This window comes from Giraffa tippelskirchi, chromosome 1, assembly GCF_054371585.1.
Source record: "Giraffa tippelskirchi isolate mGirTip1 chromosome 1, T2T-mGirTip1v1.2.pri, whole genome shotgun sequence".
Taxonomy (NCBI): domain Eukaryota; kingdom Metazoa; phylum Chordata; class Mammalia; order Artiodactyla; family Giraffidae; genus Giraffa; species Giraffa tippelskirchi.
The window spans coordinates 224,938,359-224,963,378 of NC_137275.1; the positions used below are offsets into that span (position 1 = coordinate 224,938,359).

A 25,020-nucleotide genomic window follows, 5' to 3' on the forward strand; every position below is an offset into this window, starting at 1 on the left:
AATCGGTGATGCCATCGAACCATCTCATCCTCTGTCGTCCCCTTCTCCTGCATTCAGTCTTTCCCAGAATCAGCATCATTTCCAATGAGTCAGTTCTTTGTATCAGATGGCCTAAGTATTGGAGCTTCAGCATCAGTCCTTCCAATGAATATTCAGGATTGAATTCCTTTAGGATGGACTGGTTTGGTCTGGTTTGCAGTTCAAGGGAGTCTCAAGAGTCTTCTTCAACACCACAGTTCAAAAGCATCAATTCTTCGGTAATCAGCTTTAACAGTCCAACTCTCACATCCATACAGGACTACTGGAAAAACCAGTATAGCTTTGATTATAGGGACTTTGTCGGTAAAGTAATGTCTGTGCTTTTTAATGTGTTATCTAGGTTGGTCATAGCTTTTCTTCCAAGGAGCAAGCATCTTTTAATTTCATGGCTGTAGTCACCATCTGCAGTGATTTTGGAGCCCAAGAAAAGAAAGTCGGTCACTGTTTCCCCATCTATTTCCCATGAAGTGATGGGACCAGATGCCATGATCTTCGTTTCTGAATGTTGAGTTCTAACCCAGCTTTTTCACTCTCCTTTTTCATCTTCAACAAAAGGCTCTTTAGGTCCTCTTCACTTTCTGCCATAAAGGTGGTGTCATCTGCATATCTGAGGTTATTGATATTTCCCCTGGCAATCTTGATTCCAGCTTGTGCTTCCTCCAGCCCAGCGTTTCTCATGATGTACTACTCTGCATAGAAGTTAAATAAGCAGGGTGACAATATACAGGCTTATGTACTCCTTTCCTAATTTGGAACCAGTTTGTTGTTCCATGTCTGGTTCTGACTGTTGCTTCTTGACCTGCATAGAGATTTCTCAGGAGGCAGGTGAGGTGGTCTGGTATTCCCATCTCTTGAAGAGTCTTCCACAGTTTGTTGTGATCCACACAAAGGCTTTAGTGTAGTCAATGAAGCAGATGTTTTTCTAGAACTCTCTTGCTTTTTGATGATCCAACAGATGTTGGCAATTTGATCTCTAGTTCCTTTGCCTTTTCTAAATCCAGCTTGAACATCTGGAAGTTCTGGGTTCATGTGTTGCTGAAGCCTGGCCTGGAGAATGTTGAACACTACTTTGTTAGTGTGTGAGATGTGTGCCATTGTGAGGTAGTTTGAACATTCCTTGACATTGCCTTTCTTTTGGATTGGAATGAAAACACATCATTTCCAGTCTCGTGGCCAGTGCTGAGCCTTCCAGATTTGCTGGCATATTCAGTGCAGCATTTTCACAGCATCATCTTTTAGGATTTGAAATAGCTCGACTGGAATTCTATCCCCTCCACTAGCTTTGTTCGTAGTGATGCTTCCTAAGGCCCACTTGACTTCACATTCCAGGATGTCTGGCTCTAGGTGAGCGATCACACCATCGTGGTTATCCAGGTCATTATGATCTTTTTTGTAGTTCTTCTGTGTATTCTTGCCACCTCTTCTTAACATCTTCTGCTTCTGTTAGGTCCGTACCATTTCTGTCCTTTACTGTGCCCATCTTTGCATGAAATGTTCCTTTGGCATCTCTAATTTTCTTGAAGGGATTGCTAGTCTTTCCCATTAAAGACTAGCGATCAGCAGCATATTTCATTTTAAAAATAAACGGTATTTCAGAGCATGCATATCCTTATCCTGACACTGAGGTTTTGGGTACGCCCGTGTTCACCTATACCCAGGTCTCTCCCTGTGCACACTGCTCAGCTACAGAGCACGGTGCACTTTCACCACCATCTTTAAATCATTGCTTATTTTTTAAAGGCAAAACATTTACCAGTTTTGGTGACTTTTTCCCACTGGTTATAATAAAACACACACACACATATTATGTAGAAACATAAGCTCAGTCATAAAAGGGAAAATAAAAATGTGTTTCAGTCCATCCTTCATGTGACTGTAGTTTAACACCAAGCATCAGTTTTCAGCCTTTTCTATTAACACATGCGTCGTGTAAACATCATTTGAGGGCTTTTCCAGGCCATGGACTGTTTAAATGCTGTGGTCTTGCATGCACGCCTCCCGGGAGTATGTGGCAATGAGTGAAAGCAGCTCCGTTATAAACACTTCTGACTCAGTCGCCAGTTTAGTTTCCAGAAATGCTCCATCTTTTTCCTGCTCCTACAGGCCAGGTGTGAGCCTGTGTTCCCACGAAGTTCAGGACTGTCAGGCCCCCCGACGGCTGTGGGGGGTGGGGCGGGGGGTGGGGAGCGCGGCCCCAGGGGTGTGGGTGTCTCAGTGCAGCTGAGGAGCCCCGCGGACAACAGCTTCAGCACCAGATGCTGACCTGTCTCGGCCTGGGGGCTGGGGCTGCAGGGTGGTCTCTGGGCCTCGCTCCTCGCCCGGTCCTCTCCCGCGTGTCCCTGGGCGCCCACCCTCGGGACTTCATCCCACCTGGTCACCTCCTTGGAGGCCCATCTCTGCAGATGGCCATGCTGGGGTTTGGGGAGCTTCCTGGGTGTGTGTGTGATGTGCAGTTGAGGCCTGGATCTGGGACCCGGGGGGCACAGGGTGTGGGTCCCCCCTGGGCTGGAACCCCCCTCCCAGGAGGCAGGCCAGCACTACTTGATGCATTTGATTTAGAAAATTAAAGGAAAACGGAGTGTAAAGCAGGTAGATCACAACTGTTAGCCCAGAGGCTGTGGACGCTCTTGGGCGGGGGGGGCGGCATGCCCTCCCTGCCTGAGCCGGAGGTGCCCTCATTCTCTCTGGAGGCGTCGGCCCGGGCCCCTGACAGCCTCTCCTGTCTCTGTCTCACAGGGTAACTAATCTGTTTTAACGACTGTGTGGAGACCGTCTGCCCAGGAGATGCCGCATTTGTGTGTTTACATGGAAAGGACCAGAAATAGAGCTCGGCTCTGCTTTTTGCAATACGTGTCTATATCACAATCTTAAGTGAACTCTGTTTTAAAATGTATTACCAGAGCTGGGTAACTTAAAGGGCCCCTGCCAGAGTTCTTTAGTCCGGGTACGTTAGACACTTTAAAGGCAGGAGTGGCCATGTAAACATGAGAGCAGGCCCTGACCCCCGGAGCTGAGAACAGGGACCCCCTGTCCTGGCTCCACTGGACATGCAGGTCCCGTGTTCTTGCCCCACCCCCTGTGCTGGGAACACGCAGGACCAAGAATGGATTCATTCCCCCTGCACCAGACTCCTCCGAGGGGCTCAGCAGAGGCTGGAAAAGGCCCCAGGGAGCAGAGTGGAGCTGCAGCTCTGGGGCAGGGGGAGCGGTCCCTCTCCCCCCATCTACGGCTCTCTAGAACGTTCCGGCTCAGGGCGAGAACCGTGTGTGTTGCGTGGTCAGCTCTCCCGAGGCTGCTGGGAATGGCCCCGGGACACCCCCGGCCCCCGTGCTGTGTGCACCCCGCGTGTGCAGGCCGCCTGATGGAGAAGGCGGCAGGCAGACGCCGGGGGGTGCGTGCGTAGCGGGCGCTAGGCGAGCTTGAGGCACTGCGTGTTGAAGCAGTCGCCCTCCTTGCTGGCCACGGCCTCCAGCAGGGCCTGCTTCTTCTGCAGGCTGCGGGACGACTCCAGCTCGTACATGGTGGTCAGGTTGAAGAGCACGCTCTCGTGCAGGTACTGCCGCGGGTCCCGCTGGGCCATGGCCTCCAGCTGCCGCAGCGAGTCCTTGAGGCGGCCCAGGTACAGCAGGCACACGGCCGCGTTGTTGTTGGCCTGGGTGGGGGGGACAGGGGCAGGGCTGGGCGGGGGCGTGCAGGCGGCCCAGGGCCTCCTCAGCCCGTGAGGGTGCCCGACGCCAGCGAATGCGCCACCTCTGCCCCAGCGTCTTACCACTGCGTTCGACGGGTCCAACCTCAGGATCTCCGTGAAGAACCTGTGCGCTTCGGCGAAGTTATTCTGACCGAGGTGAAGGAAAGCTCTGCAAATAAGCGACACGGGAAGGATGATCCAGGAAGTCGGGGTGCAGGCGGGTGTGTGGGGGGGACACTGAGGGGGCAGCTCCAGGACCCGGAGCCTCGCGGGGAGAGCGCGGGGAACGCAGGCCATAATAAGGCCTTATCTTTGTGGGCAGACAGAGCATATCTAGACTAGTTGTGCTGACCAGTTTGAAAGTGAGAGAAGTATCAGGTCACTGTGCTGTGTAACAGGAACAAGCGGTGCTTCGGGCCAGTGACACTCCAAACAAACTCACAGAGAAAGGTTCGGCGTGTGGTTACCGGGGGAGGCGGGCAGGGGTTGGATGAAGGTGGTCCAAAGGTGCAGACCTCCGGGTAAGAGTAAGTACCCGGGGTGCGGTGCACAGCGCTGTGAGTACCACCAGCACCGCTGTATGTTCCAGGTGAGCGTGGGGAGAGTGCGTTCTGTCTTTAATTCCGTGTCTGTATGAGATGATGTGGGCATCACTTCACAATGTATGGAAATTGAGTCATTGCTGTTTACACCTTACATCTGCACCGTGCTGTTAGTTAAATCTCAGTAAAGCTGGAAAACACAGAAAAAAAAATACACACCTGTTCATCAAAACCATGATTTTGCCCTGTAGTCCGTCCAATTTCTGTGTTACTTTCTCTACATCTTGAAAGTACTTTTCAGCTGTTTTTATGTCTCCAATCTGCTTTGACAAAATGAAGTAGTCAATTCAGGTGACGAATGTTCCATCTACATCCACACATACAGTTCCCTAAGGTCAGGTGAGGATACTGAAGACATAATTATGTATCAGGCAGGGTAAAACTTTGGTAACCACTTACTAACTGTCATTTTCCATTAAAAAACAAAAAGCAAAAGCCATTCAGGACAGAGCAGGATGTCAACATCTGTCCGTGTGTCAAAAAGTGAGTGATTAAATTAGATATAAAAAGACAATTAAAAAGGCAATATAATAAAAAGTATTGTGATATATCTAGTAAGCAAATAAACAAACCCAAACTGGTTATTTGAAGAAAAAACATGAGATAATAAGTGGAAGAACTACTCAAGGAAAAGAAAGCATAAGTAAAACAGAATTACAGATATAAGGGGAAACATGACGGCAGGTGGAGTGGAACTGAGGTGATGATGCAGAGGATGCCTCACGGAACCCTGAGCACACGCATGTGAGCACAGGCAGCAGACGCGGGACCTTCCCTCTGGCTCTCAACCGCCAAAGTTCATCCCAGAAACAGAGAAGAAACCCCTTCCAAACTTGGAACACTAAAGCTGTTAATAAGTCGTCCCACAAACCCCAGGAGTGTGGCTCAGGCCTCTTTGAGGTCAATTATTCACATCTTCCAGCAATAGATAATTCTAGAATTATCTGAGAACAGAGAGAGAAAAAGCCAGCTACTTCTATGAAGACAGAAAACAGATACCAAGTGCTCCTGAGAATAGTGGGAGCACACACGCACGCACAAACCCAGACCAACTGCACTGCAGAGACCTGGGACCCTCCCCCGGAGCCCGAGCTTTCCGTGGTGGAAACTAAAGACGCTCCCACACCTGCTTCTGCCCTCCTTCCCGGGGAGGTGGGTGTGAGGGGCCCGGGGGGGCTGGGGCGGGAGAGGGGCACACGGTGACTGGCTCCTCACGCCAACACGTCTCCACTGCAACAGGGCAACGCCCCAGTCACTCCTCTCTGCACTGCCTGGTGGAAATCTATGTAAGTTCACGTGTAGCAATTGGCTTCCCCATCACATCGAAGCTGGAGACTCGATACTCAGTACAGTCAAACCAGGACCAAAAAAGAACCCGCCTTCTGACAGCAACAGAAGTCTGACGTGACACCCTCCCTGTGCTTTCTCAGACCTACAGGACTTGCGCTGAGGTGCAGCCCCCCGACCCCCCAGCCCCTCGCACCTGCAGGAAGATGCGGCCGATGCAGCTCAGCACCTGGGGCTCCTGCTCCGGGTGGGACTGGACGAGCGCGCGGTACGCGTCCACGGCCAGCACGTAGTCCTGCGGGAATGCTCGAGAGTCAGGAGATCCCGCTCTGCGTGCACGGCACCCACAGACCCCGTGAGCAGGGGGACACGGCCCCTGCCAGGAGGGGGCGGACGGCCCAGCGAGCCCGGCTCCGGGGTCTGGGCATGGCCACGGTTCTGAGAGCCCTCCTCCCCCGGGGGTCTTTCTCCTCCATCCTCTGAGCAGCAACTAGCATTTCACACGGACCAACTTTTTCCTGCTTCTGTCAGCCCCCTGGGCCCAAGCTCAGACGGCAGGTGGCCCTGTCCCGTCTGCTGAGGGGACGCTGTCTGGAGCTCGTGCTAACAGCTCACTATCTTGACCGGCGCGGTCACAGACCACAGGCCTTGACGGTAGTTTTCTCCTGAGCCTCTTTCAATCCCCCGAAGGCACTTCTCCTTTCTTTACTTGCCTCCACCTTCACGCACACTGGGACTGGAGTTGCTAGTTTGCTAACTGGGACATTAGATGATCGGGGATGCTCCACAGGAAAACCAAGCGCGGACCCTCCAGCCCGGCACCTTTGAGCAAAGCTCATCCAAACGAACTGGGCCCCTGGTGCCCGCGGGGAGCCGGCCACACCCGCTGCACGTGCCCATGCAGTGTAAGTGCCCGTGTCCACCAGAGGGCGTGCACTGGCCCCAGGCCCCCAGGCCTGGACGGGAGCCCTGGAGCGGCTGCAGCGCTAGGCTCAGGAGTGCTCCCAGGAGCCCAGCTGCGCGTGACCTGGAGCCTGGCCCAGAGCGGCTGTCAGCCAGAGGCCGTTCAGGGAAACTGTCCCCTGCTGGGCGAGGACACGCCGCCCCTTCAGGGCCATCGGCTGCACTCTGTCCGGGGAGAGCGCCGTCCACTCTGGTCGGGCAGCCGCGGCCTGATGGTGCTGTGAGTGGCCGGTGCGCGGGGCGGTGGCTGGGCCGGGCAGGGTGACCCGTCGCAGGGCTGGGGGACGTCCAGGCTGTGACTTGGGCCGCCCTGCCTGACAGCGTTCCGGGCGGACGTTCGGGGCTGAGGCGTATGGACAGACAGCTCATCATCAAAAAGGTAAATGAACGTCACGTCACCCAGAAGAACTGATTCCAGAGCCCACTGCCGCCCACCCGCGAGGCTGGCTCGACACCATGGCCTCACGCCGCTGTACTAAGGGGCTCGCATGGGGTGCCAACAGGACGCACACGTGTGCTGAGGCTGCGACCACAAGATGCTTCACTCCTTTTTAACTCAAGGACATGAAAGAATCACCTAAAATTTCAAATTAAACTGCATCATTTGCAGTAAAGGCACTTTTGAAGCACCGCATCTACTCTGTGCTGGATTCCCATAGCACGGACGGCAGGCGGAGGCAGGACGAGGGGACCCCCTCGGCGAGCACGGGGCCGGGACCCCGAGGAGCACCGGAGCGCGAGGGCTTCAGGAGCCTCGTCCAGGCCCGCTGCATCACTGTGTGTCCGTGCTGCACTCTGCGGAGAGTCCGTTTAGTAGAATCTAAAGTACGCGGACCCCAGGTGTGCCCTGGCTCCCTGCTCGCAGGCCACACAGGGTCCCCACCTCCGAGGGCTGGGGGCTCCCCACCTCCAAGAAACGGTACCTTCATGAGCAGCAGGCAGTTGGCCATGGAGCACGTCACCCGGCCCAGGCGGGACCGCCACAGCTGCACGGAGGCTGCAAGAGAGGAGGGGTTGAGCGTGCGGGGACGCGGCCAGAGGCCCAGTCACAGACGGGGTGCGGTCCCTCCGCCCCTGTCCCTGTGGCCCCACCTGCCCTGTCAGAGGTGGACGGAGCCCCCTGTGTCTGCCCCCTCCACCACCAGCCCTGTCAGAGGTGGACGGAGCCCGCCGTGTCTGCCCCCGCAGCCCTGTGAGAGGTGGACGGAGCCCCCCGTCCCTGCCCCCCCAGCCCTGTCAGAGGTGGACGGAGCCCCTGACCCTGCGGCCCTGCCCTGGCCATGGCTTCCTGTGCCGCTCGGCACACACCTCAGGCTGTGCTCTTGATGACCGCTCAGCTTCAGGGTGGCCAGATCCTGACTGGACCAGGAGATGAGCCCATCGTGTAGCAGGGCTGCCCCTGGCGGGTCGTGGACGGGCAAGGCTCCCCGCTGTAGGGCTGGTGGACAGTCACACGTGGGCGTCAGCACCGGAGCCCTGGTGACAGCGGCCTGCCTGCCGGAGGCCTCGGTGTCCCACCCTCTTATGTGGAAGCATCCTTTCCTAAGCCAGCTGCCTCGCCGGGCCCTGAGGGCGGGCAGGGAAAGAGACGGCGGTGGGAGAGTGCAGAGGCTGGGGCGGCTCAGGCCCCGGGAGGACCTTCCTCCTGCCGCCGCCGGGACCAAGGGGCAACTCTGGGGTAAGAACTTCCTAGAAAGGATGCTTGTTCCGGGAGGAAAGCAGTGAGGAGACGAGCGCGGGAGAAAGCGTGCTGGGGACGCCGGGCGGCACTGACCTTGCCTGTTCTCCTGCGCGATGCTGCTCATGGTCCCGTCCTCCGCGAGGCCCTGCTCCAGGTTGGCCAGGATCTGCGGGAGACGCAAGGGCAACAGGGGTGAGTCTGCTTCCGGACGCTCTCCTAAGGCGCCCCGGGAGCAGCAGGTTTCTCTGCCGAGGAGCGTCTCCCGGGAACACGAATCGAGCATCGCTGCTCGGGACGCATGGAGCGGACGGCAGACAGAGGGGCTGCTCTCTGGCTCGAGGAGTGTTAGTGTTGACGACGCCCTTAAGAGCGCCCAGGGACCCCGGACGTGCGGTGAGTGTGCCCGCTCTGTCTGGGAAGCTTCAGGTACGGGATACAAGAGGACGATCATTCACTTCTGTGAAAACGTCAGTCCCACTCCACCAGGACAGCCGAGGTGTGTGGCCCTTTGTTAACCTATCACTTAAGTTCTGAGCATTTGTCACTTTACACAGTTTTTACTGTGCTAATGACCTTGAATCACTTCTTTTGTGACTGTTTCTCTGAAAGAAAGGAAGTTGCCGCCCTGGTGATCTGGGCAAAGGATGTATTCTCATGGAGAGCAGGATGAGGAGAAAAAACTTAAGAGCGAACACCGTCTGCTGGGGAGAAAAATAAAGGCGTGTTAACTGGAGATGGGCGGAGAGCTCACGGTTGCTCCGCGGGTCACCTTGCCGTTGGCACTGCCCTCCACGGCTCACCGCAGAGGGAAGCTCACCACCAGCAAAGCAGCTGCTCTGGGCTCTCCCTGGCCTTGCCCTGTACCCAGGACGGGCCACTGGGCCTCCTCGGCCTCAAGGGTCTGCACTTCACACCAGGAGGAGGACAACATGCAGTGACCACTCAGGACACACCCGCGGTTTAAAAGTGTAACAGCTGCAAAGATGAGCTAGTCAGTCCAAACCAGGTCACATGTTTCAGCTATTTATTAGCCGTCTCCTGACCAGGAAGAGAAGCCTCGATGGGCCACTGACAGGAACAAAGAGAGGGCTGGAGGTACCGAGGAAGGGGAGTGGGGGGCCTGGCTCTCCCGGCCCAAGGGCCGTGCAGGCCCGGGTGCGGGTCAGAGGCCGTGAGCCTCTGCCTCCCAGATCCACCCAGGCGGGTGCCCAGCCTGGAAGGTGCTCGAGAAACACTCGAAGGTTGGGGCAGGTCAGCCCCACCCCGGCTCCAGGCCAGAACACACAGTTCCCGCAGCTGCAGTACTGAAGTAACAGTGGCTCTGAAAAGTGAAGATGCTGCCTGGAGGCAAAGCGGGAGGACTCAGGAGAAAGTGTGGGTCTGGGAGACGGTCCTCCATCCTGTGGGCGGGGCAGGCGTGACCAGAGCTGAGAGGCTGCATGGAACCCGCCCCCTTGCCCTCAGCACCACGGATAGCAGTGGAGGGAGGCCCAGGGCCCAGGAGGCAGGTGCTTGGCGGTTCTGTCCAAGAGAAAACCCGTCGGCCTCTCCCAGGCTGCGGGTGGGGCCGTCTGAGGACCGGGTTTACGTATGAAGTGTCCAGTCCTCAGACCCCTGGGGCCCGGCCCTGACTCAAGGGCCTGAGGCCTCACCAATGACCCACTGAGTCCACATAGGCCCTTAGATTCCCCTGGAGCGTCCTGGGACTGTTCCAGCCCTACCAATCTCTTCCAGACTTCCGGAAAAGAGGCTTTTCAAAGTGAGAAGAGGCTTCTTGGAGCCACCCCAGGCCACTGAAGGAGCATTAAACACTCCCAGGAGCCAAGCGCTGGTCCACATCCATCATCTGACCCCATGGCAGTCTGGAGGTGGAGGGGGACATTCCTCCTCCCCACGCGAGGTGCTCAAGGCTTCCAAGGGCCAGTCATCCCGCAAGGAAGTCTGCCTGGGTCCAAAGTCCCTCCAACCACAGCCTGTGGACGTGCCCGGGGGGCATTATACTTTGAAACAGCACTCTTCCCAGTCAGATCTGAGTGCCAACCTTCAATGACAAGGTAAACCAGCCCCCATTTCCTGCTGGGAACCCGGAGGACCATCCAGGAGCTCCAGAAGCGTCCACCAAGAGCAGCTGGGGACTGGAGGAGTTTGGCAGGTACAAAGAGCCCCAGTGCAAATACGTCAAACGTGGCTGCTCCTAAGTGCTCACAGTCACAGCTCTGAAAGCCCCCCCTTCCCCACCAAGAGCACTGCACCTGAGTTGCCCGGCAGGGAGTGGGGAAGCGGGCTGGGGCTGGGGGACCCCGAGCCCCACATCTCCGCCCCATTGCTCCGTGGAGCACTCTGATCTGCTGGTGCAGCTAGATGCCTGCCACGTAACAGTTGCTTTACAACCAAGGGCTCGGGATGCAGTTCTGACCTCATCTGCCTTTGGAGCCAAAACTACGAATGACAGCTGCCATGACGCAGTCGCCATGACGCAGTCGCCGTGACGCAGTGTAATTTGCTTTGATTCTGGAACATTTCCAGCCATTATCTCTTTAAATCCGCTCTAGCGCCTGTCAGACACGAAGCAGGTGCTCAGAGCCTCCGCAGGATGTGTGAGCGGCCACCAGTCTGGGCACACATTCACGGGTGTCATTTCTGCATGAGAGGAAATGTTTCTGCTTCTCATTTACTGACAGCACCAGGAAGAAGGGTTTCAGGCCTTTGCCCAAACCCACCCACCACCCCCCAGAACAGCTTCAGCAAGAAGAGCGAGTAGCATGGCCACAAGGAACGAGGCCACCCTGCCTTCCTGGAGGGGGACGCGGAGATGGGGGTGGGGATGGGGCGGTGTGAGGGCGGGCATCGGGGTGAGCCTGCCACCAGGAGGGGAGGGGGCGGCCCAGCCGGAGCGGGGGTTACCTTGCTGCAGACGGCCTTCACCCTGTGGAGCCGGTCCAGTGACTCCTGGGGGTTCCCCAGGTACTGCTGAAGCTCCGCGTGCAGGATCCGCATGGAAAAGGGGACCATGGAGCCTGGAAGCAGAGCCAAAGCGGAGTCAGTCTGTCTGCCGGCGCCGAGCACAGCCGGGAGCCCGCGGACGCTCCCGGAGGAGGGAGGGCAGGACCCTTCCTCTCCTGGCGAAGTACACAGTGATGCCAGTTCTCAATCTGGTCCTGGCTCTCAGTAAAGCGTGTGTTCCAGACGACGACCACAGGAGGGCCGCCCGTCAGCACCTGCCCACAGCTATGCCCCAACGGGGTGGAGGCTCTCACAGAGCGAGAGAAACGGTAGAGGCCACCGCCTGCCCCAGAACAGGACGCTCAAGGACCCTCTGTGAATAGGCCAATATTGATTTAAGAAATCAAATCTATAAATAACTTTCCAGAACAGAAGGCACCACGTGCAGATGGTGGCCCTGGCGAGTTCCACAGAACGTTAAGGAAGAAGAGGCACCAATTCTCTACAGTTTCTTCCGGAAAACAGAAGTGGGGGGGATGCTTCCTAATTTATTCTATGAGGCCAGCATCACCCGCATATCAAAACCAGACAGTACCACAAGAAACGAAAACTACAGATCAACACAGCTGATGGACACAGATACAAAAATCTTTGGCAAAATTAGCAAGTCAGATCCAACTAAATCGAATCTACCAAAAAATTAGCAAGTCAAATCTAACAGCGTATAAGAGAGATCATCCACCATGACCAAGTGGGGGTCATTCCAGGTGTGCAAGGCAGGTTCAGCGTTCAAAGATCCATGCAACCCATCATGTCAAACAAGCTAAACAAGAACAGTCACACGATACATCCAGAGGAACAGAAAAAGCATTTGGCAAAACAGAACATCCGTTCATGATTAAAACTCTCACTGCATGACGAGCAGAGGAAAACCTGCCCAGTTTGATAAACAACACTGACGAAAACCTACAGCCAGTGACCGAGTTAACGCTGAGCAACTACACGCTTTTCCTCTAAGGCCCCGAGTAACGCGGGGACGTCCCCTTTTTATTGCCCGTCCTGAACGTGGTACCGGAAGTCCTAACTAACGCAGACAGGACGGGGAAGCCAAGAGATCGTGCAGTGCTGTCTGCTCTGGGCCCTCATGCCGTCTTCTCTCCATGCAGCGCCTTCCGTGGACTCGAGCCTCCCACCAGAGCCCACCCGCCCTGGACCAGGCTCCCGCAGCCCCAGGAGGTGGACCGAGGCGGCCCTCCATGTGCCCCTGTGACTTGCATCTGCAGCTGGGACTCTACTCAGACAAGAGTAGAAAAGGTGGGCGAGGAAGAGCCAGCACCGGTGTCCCATAACCACGTCACCCCTGCCCGTGACTTTCCTGGAGGGCCCCGAGACAGCCAGGCTGAGGTGGGAGTCGCCTTCCCCCTTCCTGGAGGGCCCCGAGACAGCCAGGCTGAGGTGGGAGTCGCCTTCCCCCTTCCTGGAGGGCCCCGAGACAGCCAGGCTGAGGTGGGAGTCGCCTTCCGCCTTCCTGGAGGGCCCCGAGACAGCCAGGCTGAGGTGGGAGTCGCCTTCCCCCTTCCTGGAGGGCCCCGAGACAGCCAGGCTGAGGTGGGAGTCGGCTTCCCCCTTCCTGGAGGGCCCCGAGACAGCCAGGCTGAGGTGGGAGTTGGCTTCCCCCTTCCTGGAGGGCCCCGAGACAGCCAGGCTGAGGTGGGAGTCGGCTGCCCCTCCTCTCTTGGCACCACTGGGCTGGTGCAGCTTACACATCTCAAAGGACAGAACCCACGAGGAAGCACACGCTCGGCCTCAAGACCGAGAGAAAAATGCCCCTCCCTAGAAAAAAACACGGCTCACAGAGTCAGAAGAAGAAAAGGGGCAGCAGGAGAAACAGCGTCTATTAGGTCCAGCTTGAACAGTAGCTGGAGAGCCACCTACTCGGCAGGTTTTGGTGCCAAGTACCAGTGCAGGTGCTGGACGTACAGATGAAGGGACATGGCCACTGTCCCCAAGCAAACCCTGCAGGCTCATCAATAAAACAGCAGACATTGCTTTGACCTAAGTCAGGCCTTTCCTACTTTTGTTTGTTTGTCTTAAAGAAGTACAAACAAAAGTACCTTTAAACTGGCTCTCTCGGTCCGGCAAACCCGGCCTTGCTGTGTGTGAAGAGTCACCGGGAATCGGTGAAACCCTTCAAGCCAGCGGACTCCGGCAACACGACACGCACGGCTGCACGCCAGCCAGGGGCCGTCTCCCCGGCAGGGAGCGCGCGCCTTGAAACAGAGCATGTGTCAGAATCCAGAAGGAAACTGACTTCCCGGAAGGTCCCGTGTGTGGTCGTGACCTGCCGACTTCTAGGCTGGTACAAACACTGTAGGAGTGCTCCCATTGATCATTTAGGAAAGTGCAAATGCTCCTACGCCGATCATGCTTGGGAGTCCCCTGCAGGACTGCAGGCCCAGTCGGGCGCCAGGGCCAGAGCAAGTGCCCCAGGAATCACACAGCCCGTGCCGAGCAGCGGGCCTGAAAGGCAAAGCAAGAGGGACGTCTGCCTGACCCCAGTGGGGCTGCTTCCCTCAGCAGGCGCAAGACTTCCCGGCGTGGATGGGCTGGGCCTCCGGCCACCCACTGGCCCCGTGTGCTGGGCAGGCGGCGCCTTCCCTCCAGTGCTCCGGCCACCCACACTGGACAGGGAGCTGGGACACGGCCAGGCTGCTGTGAGGCCTGAGGGGCAGACACGACGGCATGGTGCCTGCCGGACGCCCAGCAGAGCAGACTCCCCGGTCAGCAGGCCCCGCTGCCTGACCGCTGCTCGGGGCTTGCTTTCCTGGACCCTCCCTGCCCCCTGGCGTCCCAGCTTTCTGTGCTCCGACGTGGGGACGTCTGTGCCAGGCTGATGGCATAGTATCTCTCACACACGCTACCACACAACCCTTAACAAACACACCCCGACCTCAGGCTACGCTGGAAACAAAGAGCCAGCCTGAGCAAGTCCTAGATGACTTATTACTAAGGGGTCACTCAGTGCTGCCCTCAAGCCCCGCAGCAGACGGGGAGATCAGGATGGCCCAGGCGCCCTGGCAGCATCTTGGGTACTGTGTCTGATGCAGGCAGTGGGCATGCACGCGTCTCCCCACTTCTCGCGTCTGGAGGAGGTTAGAGGTGGCTTCACTCAGGTGTCCTGACAGAGACGGAGCCCGACTGAAGAGGCCGTGTCTCTGACCGCCTGTTCCAGGAAAAGACTGGAGTCGCCAGAGTTCACAGAAAGGGTGAGACATGTGAAAGGCGGCAGGACTCCTGAACAGCCTCGTCAGACTGAGGAAGATACACCTGACAGGTTCAACTTGGAAGAGTTCTGGCACAGAGGAAGGTGAACTGTAAACCTAACCTGCACAGAGGATGTTCACTTCGGGAGGTGGTGGTTCAATCTTCTCCCAGAAAACAAAGGGGGACTCCTGGAATGTGCGGAGTGGTTACTTCTGGGCCACCGTGGGAGCTCACCTGCTGACATAGTGTCTGCGTCCAGCCTGGGACCTGGACATGTGAGTTGCGTGATTCTGGAGGGAGCAGGCAAGGACTGGAGAGCAGCGGCGGTTCACCTTTGCGGACGTGGGTGGGAGGAGGCTGACGGGGGACTCGGGGCCGTCAGAGCCAGGTGTGGGGACACGCAGGCCGAGGGGAAGGCGCAAGCTGTCTGCTCAAGGCCCCCGGCCGCGGCTTGTACACGCCGCGGCCGAGCACTGCGCAGATGGAACAGCCTCTGACCCAACCTCTAGGCCCCGAGGTACAGGGACGCACCCACAGCGAGGGGGGGAAGCGGCGATCCGGGGGGTGGGCGGAGGGAGAGGACGCGGACCAGGGCCGCGCAGGGAGAGGGTCACAGGAAGGGCTCCCCAGGCCCCCGGTGGGTGTGTGGGCCCCGGGCCAGTCCACTCAGGCTGGGCACTGGGGCCTCGGGCCTGGGTCTGTTCAGTGACCCGTCATCCCTGTTTCATGAGAACAAGGAGAGAATCCAAACAACCGATTAAAAGGCAGTCTGAGTGTGTGGAAACCACCCTCCCTTGAGAGGAACTTCATGAAATTGCTACAAGTATCAGAGAAATGCAGAAGACCACACGAGTGTTCCTTCTTGGATGAAAATGAAAAAGGGAAATTTCATGATATTAGCTCATGATTCATTACGACCTGTTATGAATACTCTGAATGGGTAAAAACTATGCCCAATATTTAAATAAAACATATTAAAGCTCATTCATAAAAGTTATTTGTTCATATCGTTACGGCTTCCTTTTTACAGTTTAATGACCTTCTTTGCTTATGTACTGCAAGCTAAAATGAAACGAATGAATCAAAATCTCCCATTTATGCTTATTATACTGCAAAATGGAAAGAAAAACTGGTAAACAGTGAGCACACCATCGTGGATGAATGTTAGCACTTTAGCTAAAATATACGTATGATTTATGTCTATTTCATAACAAATCAGCTGCTTAATGGTGCAGGGCGACCAGCTCCTCTTTATCCCTAAGACAACACGCTGCAATTCCAGCCGGGATGGGAAGCCTGCTCAGTCTGTGCACTGATGTCCCGAGAGCTGGGGGTGGGTGGGAGATGCACCGTCCCACGCCTGGGCCCGAGGGCCTGGGTTCTCACTTTACGGGAAGCTGGGTGTCATCTCCGTGAACCTCTGTCCCCGAGGAGAGAGAGAAGGACTGCAGCGCCCACAGGACCCGGTCCAGCACCCTGACTGGCATCATCGACCAGGACCGTGGGGCTGCTGAGCGCACGATGTGGTCGGGGCCGGACGCGTTCACTGGCTGCCCTGGAAATACCTGCTTTTCCGTCTTCTATCATTCTTTCTTTAAGAAAATATGTTTATTTATTTAGCTGTGCCAAGTCTTAGCTGCGGCATGTGGGATCCAGTTCCTTAAGCAGGGACTGACCCCGTGTCCTCTGTCCTGGGAGCTCGGAGTCTCAGACACTGGGCCACAAGAGAAGCCCCAGCTTGCCTCATTCGTAGCCTGCAGTAAACTCAAAGTAGCTGATATATGAGCAGCTGTCTGAACTTACAATTTACATGGGCCTCAGCAGGAAAAGAAAATCAGAGCATTTTATGCAGCTGTGAGTGTGAGGGTGCCTGAAACTCAGGCCCACGGGGCGCCTGCCCGTGTGCTTGAAGCTCTGACTCTGTTAGGGGCAGACAGACCAGCCGTCAGCATCAGCTGCCCACCCCTGGGCCCAGCATGGGGTCCCGCTCACGGCACGACGGTGGGGGGTTGGGGGGGCCCAGGGTCAGTGAGGCTGGGGGTGGGGGCGCGCAGGCCAGGAGGAGGCTGACCTGGCCAAAGCTGGGACACAGTGCCAAGAAACGTTTTTTCTTTTTCCTGTGCTGGAGAAAAACACGGCTGCTCCTTGTCAGAAGCATGGGAGAGCCATCTCTTGATTATCAAGCAATCAGGCAGAATTGTTTGCAGAGAAATATCCCAAACCTCCCATGTAATGTGCCTGTTACCTCTCCATAGAACGTCTCTCCCCTGTAAGAAGAGGTGACAGAACCTGATCCTCACGGGGGCAGAAGTCTGCCCACTGTCTTCTCTGGGAGGGACGGATCGCGAAGGGTTGGAAAGGCGAACCAGAAAGTCATGGCACTCACTCCCGAGTGGGGACGCTGGGCCCCTGCGAAGCGCACGGAGCTGAGTCAAGGACAAACCCTACGGAGCAGAGCGGGCTACGACCTGCCTGTGTGGGTGTGGGGGGGACAGTGAGGGACAAGGTGGGGCGTGTGGGGGGGTCACAGAGAGAAGAGGTGGGGGTGTCCTGGTGTGGGTGTGGGGGGGTCACAGAGAGAGGAGGTGGGGCGTCCTGGTGTGGGTGTGGGGGGGTCACAGAGAGAGGAGGTGGGGCGTCCTGGTGTGGGTGTGGGGGGGTCACAGAGAGAAGAGGTGGGGGTGTCCTGGTGTGGGTGTGGGGGGGACAGTGAGGGACGAGGTGGGGCGTCCTGGTGCGGGTGTTGGGGGGACAGTGAGGGACAAGGTGGGGCGTGTGGGGGGGTCACAGAGAGAAGAGGTGGGGGTGTCCTGGTGTGGGTGTGGGGGGGTCCCGGTGTGGGTGTAGGGGGACACTGAGGGACGAGGTGAGGGCGTCCCGGTGTGGGTGTGGGGGGGTCACAGAGAGAGGAGGTGAGGGCGTCCTGGTGTGGGTGTGGGGGGGTCACAGAGAGAGGAGGTGGGGGCTTCCCGGTGTGGGTGTGGGGGCGACAGTGAGGGATGAGGTGGGGGGTCCTGGTGTGAGTGTGGGGGGCACACTGAGGGACGAGGTGGGGGGTCCTGGTGTGAGTGTGAGGGGGTCACTGAGGGACGAGGTGGGGGGTCCTGGTGTAGGGGGGACACTGAGGGACGAGGTGGTGCCCTGCCCGCCCCGCGTAGACACGGTCAGACCCCGCAGCAGGAATCATGGCGGGTGAGGTAAAGCTGGGTGGGCGTGACTCCTACTCACCCCTTACTGCCCAGGACCGTCACCTCCGCCCGGGGCCGCACCCCTGAATGCTGCTCATGGGACTCCTGGTCTTCTGGAGACCAGCTGGACCTGGTGGGCCACTGCGGGGCGGGCAGGACGTTTCACAAGTTTCACAAACGTGGGATGGGGCCTGCTGCCCCTCCTGAGTCCCCGTTGCCCGGCTGGGCTATTTCACTCCCTCTGTGAGCCAGCTTCGTCAGGGCAACTGCCTGATGCCTGCCCTGCTCGGGTTTCAAAGCCTGCCTCCCCTCCTTCTCCAGGAGGGCAAAGTTCCCGCAGTCAGAAGGAAGAGACAGAATTTTAATGCCAGGGAGGCTAAAGGTCTAAAAGTCCCCCATGCTGAAAATCCTCCTTCAAGTGTGGGAAAACTCGGGGACACAGACCAGCTCCCGTCAGCCCGTTACGTGAGAGAGAGTGGGTGATGAAGGGTGAAGCGCCAGGAACTTAGACAGCCCGGCCCCAGTCTCCCCCGCATCCCTGCAGAGCAGGGGCTGAGCATCAGGGAAACGCAGCACAAGTTGGAAGCCGAGTAGCGAGCCCAGGGGAGCCCACGCAGGGCGCTGCCCGCCCGCCCGCCTTACCCCTGCGCCCCGGGTACACGTGTGGGTAGTACTCGTAGTAGAGGTCCGGCTGGTCCAGGCTGCCGAAGGGCTCCAACTCCATCTCGGCGTTCTGGAACAGGCCCAGCTTCACCAGCAGCGCCAGCCGCACAAACCAGAGCTGAAAGCACAGGACATGAGGCACACAACGGGCACCTGAGTAGAGCAGGTTCAGAGGTGCCCAGTCCCTATTGATTTCTTCAAAAACGTAGGTGCCTCTTTAAACTTTCAGTTTACTTTCATTTAGGCTGTGCTGCAAGCCATGTGGGACCACTGGACCGGGGAAGTCCCTGAGGCCCATTAATTTGATATCAGAGCTTGATTTCAAATAGATTTAAACAAGGGCTAAACTAACACTCCCCGGTGGCTCAGCTGGTAAAGAACCCGCCCGCAACGCGGGAGACCTGGGTTCGATCCCTGGGTTGGGACGATCCCCTGGAGAAGGGAAAGGCCACCCACGCCAGTAGTCTGGCCTGGAGAATTCCATGGACTGTACAGTCCATGGGGTTGCAAAGAGCCGGACATGATTGAGTGACTTTCACTCACTTCACAAACTAACAGTCTTTCTTAGCAATTTGCATAACTATAAGTTTATAAAAATGGATATAAAAAGAGACGCTCCCTCCCTGAAGGAGAGCAGAGTCCAGCTGGGGTTGGGGTTATGGTGGAGGGGGGAAGCTGGCCAGAGCGGGGAAGGGAGGCGAGGGCACTGGTGAAGGACCTGGACTCTCCACCGGGAAGCGGGGAGACCTGGGGGCACCTGATGGGAGCAGGGGGCTGCACAGCCAGCTCCAAGCGGCCGGAATGCGGGTCCCTTCTGGAAAACGATGGCCGCCACGTGAGAGGTCAGGACTGGAGACAGTGGCAACTGCTGGGGCCGCGGGGGTGACCCAAGTCAGCCTCGTCCCACTGGTGGGAGAAACGAGGTTCAAAGAGACCACGCGGCAAGGGACAGACCGAGAGGCTGGGCCCGTGGGCAAGGGGCTGCCTGGAAGCAGGGGCAGGCGGCAGGACTCAGCGGTGGGGCAGCAAGGAGGCGGTGCTTTTGGAGCAGCCATGGAGAGAGTTGGGCTGGGCCCACGGCAGCTAAAGCTGTGTCCGCTGAGGACTGCCCTGGCCGCGGGCATGGTCAAGGAGCACAGCCCAGACACTGCTGTTCCTCCAGCCAGTGTCCCTTCTCACCAGCTGTCGAGGGACCTGGAGAACCTGGGGGATGGTCTGGCTTGGGGAGAGGGTTCCTGGAGACAGCATGAGAGACCGCGGCTGGGGCGGCGGGCTTCGAGGACTTCGGCAGCTGCCCCCTCTCCTCGGAGGGGAAAGTTTCCTGCCATTCAGAAGCCTGCTCTCCACACGTGAACGACTGAAGCCTTCACCATTCCCAGGTGATGGTAGCCCCAGGGAGGACGCGGCTGTACCTGCAGGGAGTCCGCTGTGTGGCTGGTCGGCAGCCCGCTCTTGCCGTAGCCTTGGCCGTGGGCCGTGAGCAGCCGCCCGCACAGGTCCACTGCCGCCCGCCAGTTCTTGCAGCTCTGTAAGACATGGGACGGTTACCACGGGGACGGTCACCCCGGGGACGGTCACCATGGGGATGGCCACCCCTGGCTTGGTGCTCAGACGCGCAGGCTGCACGGGCACCAACCGCAGACGCCCTTCAAGACAAGCCAAAGATAAACCCTTAAAATGTAACCACTGATAGAACCCCAGGAGCAAAACTCTTGTTGGAAAAGTCCCACTCTGCCCCCAAACCCATCAGGCTGTTTCCTGTTTAGCAAGGTAACGCCATCTTGTGATTTTTCTTAAATTAAACCACAGTGAACATTTAATTTTAACCTGCGCTGGATACATTTATTTGTATCTAAGGTCTGCATGTGACCGTAGTGGTTTTAAACGTTTAACAGGATTCTGTGTTGTCAACATGGAGAATGATCAGTGAGCAGTGCTGACACAAGGTGATCCAGGCCGCGTGTCCACACGCAGCTCCCTGTCAGGACTGGAACCACGGAGCCCAGCTGAGGCCGGCGCAGGGGCTCAAGGACTCGGCCTCAGCTGCTCGTCCCTGCCCTGAGGGACGCAGGAAGGAGGGCCACCAGGCCGACGGGAGGAAGAACGCCATCAGAGAGAACGTCCGACCCCTGAAGAAGCTGGAAGTGGACTCTCGGTGTGCGGTCCCCAAGGACAGGTACTGCCCGCTGCCCTCAGCGCATAGACCGGGCCTCGGGGCTGTCTGCGTGCCAGAGCGGGTGAACATTCACCCTGGGCCCTTTAACCTCAGGTCCAGAGAGGGAGCCGGACGTTAGTCTGCTGTGTTCTTTTTAAAGCACGCTCTGGACATTCTGTGCTTGCAAAGTGCTTCTAGAACAAGAAGCTGAGGGCACCAGGAGAGTGCGTCCAGCCTCCTGCTTCCTCAGTGAGAACTCACGTTTCTTCTCATGATGCCGTCAGGACCAGCTCCTTGAGGAGGAACCCTCTTTCCTTGTCTTCCTGTGTGTGTCCGTGTCTCTGTGTATATGTGTCTGTGTGTGTACACGTCTGTCTGTGTATTTGTGACTCTTTGTGTCTTTGTGTGTCTGTGTGTGCGCATGTCTATTTGTGTCTTTGTGTGTCTGTGTGTGTGCATGTCTATTTGTGTCTCTGTGTGTGTCTGTGTGTGTGTGTGAGCGTCTGTGTCTCCGTGTGTCTTTGTGTGTCTGTGAGCGTCTGTCTATTTGTGTCTCCATGTGTGTGTCTTTGTGTGTGTGTGCAAGTCTGTCTATTTGTTTCCATGTGTGTGTGTCTTTGTGTGTCTGTGTGTGTGCATGCACACACATCCAGCATATCTAGTGCAGCTGGATCAGGAAGGATGCTGGTGCGGCTTTACTCCAAGCCCCACGGTTATCTGGCCGTATGCCCTAAGGCACCCCACCTGACCCCCCGGCCCAAGGCGCCCCAGGTTCCTCAGGGCTCCTCTTGACCCGACAGTCAAGGCCTGTTAGTGCTGAGGGACAGTCCACCATCAGGGAGGCACCGCCACCCATTCACCTGCTGAAAGGCACCCTGCGTGCCTGACGGCTCGGTCGCTTCCGTCCTGTCTGACTCTGTAACTCCAGGGACTGTAGCCCACCAGGCTCCTCTGTCCTTGGGATTCTCCCGGCAAGAACACTGGAGTGGGTTGCCATTTCCTTCTCCAGGGGATCTTCCCAACCCAGGGATCGAACCTGCATTTCTTACGTCTCCTGCATTGGCAGGCGGTTCTTTGCCACTAGTGCCACCAAAAGGCACCTTGACTGCTTCCAGTTTTTGGCCATGGCGCATCGGGGTGCTGTAGAGATGTGTGTGGAACCTGTGAGTACGGGGCCGAGGCGGGGGTGGTGGTGACTTATTTAGTCATCGATAAGAAGAAACTAATAGGAATATTAACACGTTTGCTTATTATCTTCAGTTAGGGAAGAAGCCACTTTTTAAAAGACTTACAGTAACTAAAAAAAATGAATATTAGGATAGCAGGTTTTTGCTTCATTTTTAATAATAGTCTGGTTTGAAACATAGAAAACACATCTTAGTATAACAATCATAGCAAGAGCATAAGGCTTTTCACATGGTACATTTTACTATTTTTAATCATTTATTCAGCTCAGTCACTCAGTCGTGTCTGACTCTTTGCGGCCCCATGGACTGCAACACCCCAGGCTTCCCTGTCCATCACCAACTCCCGGAGCTGACTCAAACTCATGTCCGTTGAGTCGGTCATGCCATCTAACCATCTCATCCTCTGTGTCCCCTTCTCCTCCTACCTTCAATCTTTCCCAGCATCAGGGTCTTTTCCATGTTTGGTGAAAAAACTTTTTTAAAGCTAGAATCTAAATATATCTTTCTAATCTTTACGCACTGTGGAGAAAATCTTATGAAAATCTCTTCATTACTGTATATGACATGCAGAACTCTGATATTAAAGGTAGTTATATATGAGAAAAAAGATCTAAATTTCAAAATATTGTTTTTTTAAAACTAGGAAATAAGATAGAGATTCTGTTTGAGAGACTGAACGTAACTGAACACCCCCAACTTCCAGGAGAGGAGAGACAGTCCGATAAAAATCACTCAGGTAACTGACAGTGTGTGCATGACTGTTCCCACCTGCGACTCAAAGGCAATCATCAACGTCACATGTGATACCACAGACGTGATTAAAATGTCCCCCTCCATGGGCCGTGACATTCATTTCCCCGTAAATGGCAATCTTGGAACACTCTGACATTACTTAGGAAAATGCGTTGAGAAACTTTCCTAGTCTTAAAGATGAGTGCAATTATTTCAGGACGTAATTAAAATACCAGAGCAAGGTCTTTCCTTGAATATATTTCCCACCTTAAACAGGTCTTCTGGAGAAGGCAATGGCACCCCACTCCAGTACTCTCGCCTGGAAAATCCCATGGACGGAGGAGCCTGGTAGGCTACAGTCCATGGGGTCGCGAAGAGTCGGACATGACTGAGCGGCTTCACTTTCACTTTTCCCTTTCATGCACTGGAGAAGGAAATGGCAACCCACTCCAGTGTTCTTGCCTGGAGAATCCCAGGGACGGCGGGGCCTGGTGGGCTGCCGTCTATGGGGTCGCACAGAGTCGGACACGACTGAAGCGACTTAGCAGCAGCAGCAGCAAACAGATCTTCTTGCTAGCACTGTTAATATATCTACCAGCCTCAAGTATTTTCAATGTTGAAAAGAAAAATAAATCAAACTAAACCGCATATACCTGACACCAAGAATAATGAAAAGAGGTAAAAAGAGGGCCTGAGGATTAATGACAACGCCTGTGTGAGGCTTCGTGTGAACCGTCCGAGCTCACAGTTACAAGCCACGCTTCAAACACAGCCGGCTGCTCGTGACGCTGCCCCAATTCAAGGCCACGGAAAGGGAGTGACAGCGGCCGCTCCCCACGGCAGAAGGGTCATTCCACCAGACGCACGCGGCTGTGGACACGGTCACCCCCCATACCTGTGGCTCCATGAACAAATGACGGTGCACACAGACACACAGACACTTACAGAGGAGCTCTCCCCGCTCCCTTTTAAAAACTGAGTATCTCCTCATCTTTCCTTCCCAAAGCTTCTCGTTCATGGAAAGAATTCTAGAATCACTTCAATGAAAGAAACGCAATGAAACATGTGACTTACATTTACTAAAAAAACCACTAAACTTTAATGTGAAAATGTCAGCAAACTACCTAAGCAAGTGTTCAGTTGCACTTTTGTAACATCATGGAAGATGCTGTGGGCAGACGGTTTCCAGCGGCTCACAGGCCCCCGGAAGCATTGCCCTCCCAGGCCAGAGCGCCCGCGGTCAGTCTCCCCTTCTCCTTCACGACCGCGGCTCAGCCAGGGCGTCTGCACTCACTCTTGCTAATGAATAAAGAAAGGCTTTTGTGTGCCCTTCTGGGGAGTCTGCTAATTTAGTAATAAACCTTCTACACCAAGTGCAGAAAACAGAGTTCTTTCAGAAAATCAATGTGTGATTACTTCACTCTAGTTATTTTGATGAAGTATATTTAATCAAAGTATATACTGCTTCAAATAATTCACATGTTATATGATGCTCTCTGTTGCTCAGGACTGGTTATCTGATCCAACAAAACTCCATTTCTGTGCAAGGGCTGAGGATAAGACACTCAAAGTAATTGGCCCTTGGGAAAATATTATAAAGGGAGGAAGAACTTACACAGAAAATCAAATACACTGTTACTTACAATGAGCTGCTTCAATCCGACGAAAGACTGTTCCACTGAGCTGGCGGTTAGGACCTGTCTCTTTGCCGCAGCTTTTTCACCCAGGAAGCGAAGCATTAAGTCTTTAACTGCATCTCCCTGGAAAGAATATAAGAGAAATATGTCAGGACAATAGAATGTTAATTAAACTCAGCTAACAGAAACTCAGCTAACCAAAATTTCTTCTTTTTTCCCAATGGTGTATGGAGGCTAAAATGCGGTTATGGTACAGCTGAGCTGCAACTAACCAGATGCTATAGCACCCCGATCGCTGGTAAGACGTGAAGTTTAAAGCTCCTGTTTCTCCTGGAGAGGAGGTGGTGAGACAGCAGTGGCCGTGGCGCGCTGAAGGGGGCCAGGGCTCGTGGAGTGCGAGGGACGCCGCCCCTGGGAGGGGCACGGCGCACGGCGGGGCCCCGGCTGGGCAGGCAGGCCTGAGCCCTCTGCCCACAGCCCACACCACAGCCCACTGGCCTGGGCTTCTGGGCGTTCCCAGGGCTCAGCCAGACCAGTGAGTGGTGGCCCAGGGCATCGCCCTACCCCCAGGGCCGCGTCACCCCAGCCCAAGGAGGGCCCCCCGCCAGGGGGCAGCTGCACAGGACTCTGCACAGGGGGCTCCCAGCCCAGCCTCAGGTGAGCCCCGCCTGCACCCGGCGCCTGGAAGTGTGAGGCCGGGAAGGAGTGCCATCCGTGGCCCAGTGCCCAGGGAGAGACCAGGGAGGAGCGGGGACAGACCGCAGACACGGGGGTGACAAGGAGAGCCTGCAGCCCCGCGCCTGCCCAGGGCCCCCGAGTCCTTCCCGCTGTGCTGGGAAACAAGGCGAAGCGGTTCCGCTCAGAGGCAAGGCTCCTCTCCCGTGATTGCCCACATGGCTGGGGTGGGCCGGGCATGCAGCCGGCAGGCTCAGCTGCCTCCTGCTGCTGACCGGGGGCAGGGCACAGCCTGGCAGCGGGGGTCCCAGGCCCT

At 56.2% G+C, this 25,020-nt stretch overlaps 1 protein-coding gene and 2 long non-coding RNA genes across 5 annotated transcripts in view; 2 read left to right on the forward strand and 1 right to left on the reverse strand.

The window, feature by feature from the left end:
- Positions 1 to 1,801: 1,801 nt before the first annotated feature.
- TRAPPC12 (trafficking protein particle complex subunit 12) overlaps positions 1,802 to 25,020 on the reverse strand; it is a 37,815-nt gene continuing 14,596 nt past the window's right edge. For all 3 annotated transcript variants that reach the window (XM_081529247.1, XM_081529258.1, XM_081529266.1), the window contains 10 exons: positions 24,036 to 24,152; positions 19,731 to 19,844; positions 18,298 to 18,436; positions 11,165 to 11,277; positions 8,354 to 8,426; positions 7,503 to 7,576; positions 5,813 to 5,911; positions 4,489 to 4,589; positions 3,809 to 3,896; positions 1,802 to 3,691 (listed from right to left, as the gene is read on the reverse strand). In XM_081529247.1, coding sequence (XP_081385373.1) covers positions 3,449 to 3,691; positions 3,809 to 3,896; positions 4,489 to 4,589; positions 5,813 to 5,911; positions 7,503 to 7,576; positions 8,354 to 8,426; positions 11,165 to 11,277; positions 18,298 to 18,436; positions 19,731 to 19,844; positions 24,036 to 24,152 — 1,161 coding nt within the window. In that variant the 3' untranslated portion in view covers positions 1,802 to 3,448. The remainder of the gene's footprint in view (positions 3,692 to 3,808; positions 3,897 to 4,488; positions 4,590 to 5,812; positions 5,912 to 7,502; positions 7,577 to 8,353; positions 8,427 to 11,164; positions 11,278 to 18,297; positions 18,437 to 19,730; positions 19,845 to 24,035; positions 24,153 to 25,020) is intronic.
- On the forward strand, positions 10,821 to 15,451 carry LOC145521218 (uncharacterized). The gene is made up of 2 exons (XR_014065235.1): positions 10,821 to 12,811; positions 12,863 to 15,451. It is a non-coding gene; the product is annotated as an uncharacterized LOC145521218 (long non-coding RNA).
- On the forward strand, positions 19,921 to 24,221 carry LOC145521214 (uncharacterized). The gene is made up of 4 exons (XR_014065234.1): positions 19,921 to 20,088; positions 20,214 to 20,494; positions 22,304 to 22,396; positions 23,399 to 24,221. It is a non-coding gene; the product is annotated as an uncharacterized LOC145521214 (long non-coding RNA).